A 4821-nucleotide genomic window follows, 5' to 3' on the forward strand; every position below is an offset into this window, starting at 1 on the left:
AGCAGGACTGTAACAAGAAAGTGTGGAGGAGGGAGAGAGGACAACTGGAGACCCAGGAGGGCCTCTGAGACCAGGGAGAGAATGCAGGGATGGGAGGGACAGAGGGACACAATCTTCATCCACTGAGATGGGCGGAGGCCCCGTCTGTGCCCTGCCTGTGTTGGAGTCCCGTCTCAGGAGGTTTCTTCTGCACCACCAGTCACCCCTACCCTGTCTACTCACCCATGGCAGAAACAGCAGATGTGACTGGGGTGCACTGAGGCAGGTGGGAACCAAAGGACCAGGGACAGCAGGTGCCACACTGAGCAGGATTAAGGAGAGCTGAAGAAGGAGGTGGGAGTTGTTGTTAGAGGAGGGTGTGAAGTGGTTGGGATGAAAGAGGCCAGGAGGAGCAGCAGGACCTGAGACCCTCCCTCTGCACACAGCCTTTCTCTGTTGGGCTCAGGCCCTGGCAACAGCCCATTAATTTACTTCCCCCAACCCTTGCTCAGGCTCAGCCAATCCCTGCTGCACTGAAGTTCTCTCACCCAGTGTTGTTCCTGGCAGTAAATTGTAAGGAGGAGTGGTGCTCACCGAAGGGCCTAGGGCCTGCCCTGGGTCTTTGTACATAGAACTTATTAGCAGCCCTCAGTGTATTAGTGAAGTGGTTTCTCTTATCATCTTGACGCAAGAAAAGAGGTACAAAGAAGCTGGTTGAACTTGCGCAAGATCACACAGCCAGCTTGGGGCCCAGCTGGCCTTTGAGCTCGGGCACCTGACTCCACATTCTATGACACATTCTGGTCCCTCTGACTTCTTCCCATCTGAGGATCCCTGCTCTGCACTCACATGCTCCCTCTTACTTGATGTTTAGGAGCACAGACTTCCAGCAGAGAGCCAAGGAAATGGAACCAGCCAGGTGGGGAAGCACTGAGTGTAAATCCCAGGCTTCTTTCCAAGTCCAGGCCTTTTCTGGCAGATATGAGCAGCAAGACCAGGGTAGCCAGAGGCAAGCTCAGCTGGGCAGGAATTCCCTGAATAGCCAAGAACTCCTGGGATTCTTCCAGGGGTCAGCCTGGTCCTGTCCTGTTCCAGGTAGGAGGCACTGGGCATCTGGGCGCTCACAGCCTCCCTTAGCACAGAAGACTGGACCAGTAAGGCCACATGCCGGGCACAGGTCCCCATTTTCAGAGGATGGAGTCAGCCCTGTTGGGGCTGCTCACGTGTCTACCTCCTTCAGGCTCCCTCATTATCCGAACAGCAATTCCACACCTGGGAATTTGCTAAAGGAGAGAATGAAAGGCCCAGGGCATTTCTGTGGTCCCTACTAACCATCCTTTAGTTCTCTTGGTCTGTGTGTTCCTCATCTTCAAATTGGAAGCTAAAGATGGACAAGGCTGGTAGCAGAGTGTGCAGGTCTCCTGGCCAGCCCTGTATTTACTCCTCTCTTCAGGCAGAGTGGCCAGTGCCACTCGCTCAGGCAGCAGTCACGTGAGGTCCATCCTCTGGGAAGGCCCTCCCTGACGGTCCCTCTGTGATTCTGACCACAGGATGCCTGCAGCGCAGCAGAGTGCCAGGTGGAGCAGATCGGCCATGAGAATAAGCTTGGTTCTGAGGTCTTTCTGCTGTTATGTCTGTAATTACTAAACTTTTTTCATATAATTGCATTTTTCAAACATAAGAAGATTACAAAAAAATAACCTAACAGGCAAACAGAAGTGCCATTTTGCTTCCATGGCTCTGACCCCCTAAGGGGCAGGAAAGCAAGTGACCTTTTTCCTGGTATCAAAATGGCATGGCTGGAGTTCAGGTGGGCTGATGGGAAGCTGTGCATCCTGTAGCACCCTGGAATGGCTGAAATTAAGTCCTTTATGTGGCAAAATTGACTCATGAAATAGCCCACCCATATGGACATGGGAGCAAGATGTCCTTCAGGCCCCCAAATCTCTTCTGAGCTTCTTTGCCTGCAGATAGCTGGGCGGGCGTGTCTGACCATCCCATGTGGCCGGGGTCCATCTGCAGCAGCTGTGGATTGAGACCTGTGTCCTTGTCCGTGCTGATTTGAGAGGGATTGGAGAAAGGCTGTGGTGTCTTGGTCTTCTTCCCCAGTGTTAGCCACTGCAATGGCAGGGGGAGGAGGTGGTAGGCTGAGAGCACGGACAATGCAAAGGCAGTCATGGCTGATTGCTAGAGGGAAAGATGAAGGAGACATTAACTCTTCTCCTGAGGCCCAAATCAGAACAGATATTTTTCAGGTGTTGAGCATGTATGTGCCTCACTTGGGTATGGGCAGCATTTCTGATTGAACAGAGCCACAGCGCTTGATGCAGGTTTACGTGAGCCCCAATGTCACCAGGGGGTCTTCTCTCCTCCCTGCCTCGGATGTCTCATGGCTCCATCTGCACTCTTAGTGGCCTTTCTCTGAGACGATTCCAGGCTGGTTCCCTGCTTTGCCATCCCCCACAACCTCTCCCACACCGTTGCCCAGCTCCCAAGAGCTCATTGCGGCTGAGGAAAGGGGGTGCCTTGACATGGAATTCCCTTCACATGAGGGTCCCAGGACTCTCCTCCTGGAAGTGCTCCACCAGGACCCCTGCCACATGCGCCTCTTGGTGCAGGGAGGGGAAGAGAGCAGGTCGTGTTCGATGTGGGTGTGTCTGTGTGCAGTGGCTGCTTGTATCCTCGTGTGTTGTGTACCGGCTCAGCAAACACCTCCAGTTAACTGAGTGCCCAAGTGATTCTTCTGATCAGGTGCGGCCCTGGAGGAAGTGCAGGAGATGGCTTCTCTTTTTGCCTTGGGGGGTCCAATTTCCCAAGATTACTTTGTCCTGTGGCGAAGAATGATCCTGGGCAAAACTGAGCACATTTAACCCAAGTTTGATTTCAACTCAACACTTTCCCATTGTGCCTCTCTCTCATCCCAAATGGGCCAAATACATCTAGTCTAATCTTAGTATTTACTCTTTGCTTTATCTGTCAGGTCTTTTTCTCTACAAGTGAATCCTAATGACCACAATAAAATCAGTTCCCTTTTTGGGAACTGACCTTTGCTGAGAACTGTCTCTATGAATGCTGTCTTGCTGCAAAACTTCACCTCTGGATAAAGTGGCTGTGCTCCTTCTGGGTGTCTGCATCGGGGCTGCTGAGGCACCACTGAGAATGCACCACACAGCTGACTATGCTGCTGAGCATATCTCATTACCAAACGCATGTCCCTTTCATGGATGCCAGGCCATTAGGGCTGCATTGCCACCTTGATGGACACTGGGGATTAATGCCTGTGTGTCCTTGTTCCACTAAAATGTTTGATTTTATTGAATTACTTGTATAATGACAAATACATTAATATCATATAGTTCAACTTTTTTTTCTCTTGACTTTGAAAGAAATTGACACTCTTTTGTAGGCTTGTAAGTTTCCTGGTCACTGTGCCCATCCTGCCCATGGCTAAGGGGTCCTAGCAGCAAGCCTGTTTGTGACTGGTCCCTACACTCTCCCACTCTGCCCTGAGATTTTTTTCTGAAGGGAATCTCTCTGCACGGAGGGTAGAGCTCGAGATCTCCATGTCTTGGGGTGGCTCCCAGGTCACCACTGCCCAGTATGTCTCTGTCTGCTGACAGGACTCTGCTTTCTTAACTCCTTAATGGAGTTCCTGGAGTTGGAGGGAAGCGCTTCCCACCAGAAACCCAATTGTGTTGGTTTTTCTTCCATTTGAAACAAATGATCAAAGTGATAGCGTTTTCTATGTTACATGTCTGTCTCTGGTCACTTAAAAGCAAAACAGAGCAGGGAGTCTCCCTGACAGCCCAAGAGAAGAACAGGAAGGCAGCCCTGGGGTAACCTGTCAAGGTTCAGATCATGACCTCCAGCATCCGCCACGGCTGGGTGACATCCTCATTCCCCAGGGGACATCCTCACCCCACAGCTCAGACCCCAGGATGACCCCCAATCCCTGTGCCCAGAGCTCCTCCTACTTCCCCTTTCCATCCTAGGTTTGCCCCTAGCCAGCTCCGAAATAGGCTGGCCCTGGAGGACAGGGAGGGGTCCAGCCTGGGACCCGGCCTGAGCTGGGAGGAGGCACTCGTCCTGCCCTGGCCCCTGTGATGAGTCCCCTCTTACCCACCAGGTGGTGACTCCCCATCCGCGGCTGACCCCGAGTCCCCACCGGTCTGTCCTCCAGGGCCCAGCACAGGAGCACCCTTTATCCCTTGGTAGCCTGATCCTGCTGACCACAGGTCACCTCCCTGACCATGAATACTCTACCAACTGCCCCCGAGTGACCAAGACAGCTCAGTCTAGAGTCCTGAGTACCCAGGGCAACCTAAAAGTCCCAACTCCCCGAGACAGGGGACGCTGGGACTGGGGCTTTGTCAGTTTAATGGATTCCGTCTCTAGGAATCAACTGCCGCAAGATTCTGATTGGCTGATCCACGTGTCCCCGTGACCAATTGAACCGCCCACCTGGGTCTTCCAGCTGCCAGTTCTTACTCCTAGTCATGGACTCCACCTGGAACTGGCAGCCTGGCCTCCAGGCTTCAGGCCATCCCTGGTTTGACGGTTGGGCCTCACCGTGGACCCACCCCTTCCCACCTAGGAACCTGTCTGCCTCCTGCCACCATCACTATTGTTAAATCTCAGGGTGGAAGGCATGAGGGGTGGGCAATGGGAAGTGTAAATTTGTGTCCAAAGTGTCACTTTGGCTAAGTGAATGACTTAGTTTACACTCTGATCCTATTTTATGATATCAAGTGTTTTAAACCTTTGATATTTGACAAACTTTTCAAAATCAAAGCTTCAAATTCTAAATTTAGTCTTTTTGACCTTAAACTAACCTTTTAGATA

General features: G+C 52.0%; 1 protein-coding gene across 2 annotated transcripts; it reads right to left on the reverse strand.

Annotated features, from left to right (window-relative positions):
- Positions 1–1598: 1598 nt before the first annotated feature.
- Positions 1599–4393, reverse strand: LOC105511018. Of its 2 annotated transcripts, none has more exons than XR_001001662.1 (2): positions 4099–4393; positions 1599–2166 (listed from the first exon to the last, which is right to left on the reverse strand). XR_001001662.1 is itself a non-coding variant. In XM_011941022.1 (2 exons), the coding sequence occupies exons 1-2, from the start codon at positions 3188–3190 to the stop codon at positions 1867–1869; spliced, it is 417 nt and encodes a 138-aa protein (XP_011796412.1). In that variant the 5' UTR covers positions 3191–3194; the 3' UTR covers positions 1599–1866. The 2 variants fall into 2 exon arrangements, 1 of the variants encoding a protein (XP_011796412.1); XM_011941022.1 differs by lacking the exon at positions 4099–4393 and adding an exon at positions 3074–3194.
- Positions 4394–4821: the final 428 nt, after the last annotated feature.

Source organism: Colobus angolensis, unplaced genomic scaffold (genome assembly GCF_000951035.1).
Source record: "Colobus angolensis palliatus isolate OR3802 unplaced genomic scaffold, Cang.pa_1.0 Scaffold197, whole genome shotgun sequence".
Lineage (NCBI taxonomy): Eukaryota > Metazoa > Chordata > Mammalia > Primates > Cercopithecidae > Colobus > Colobus angolensis.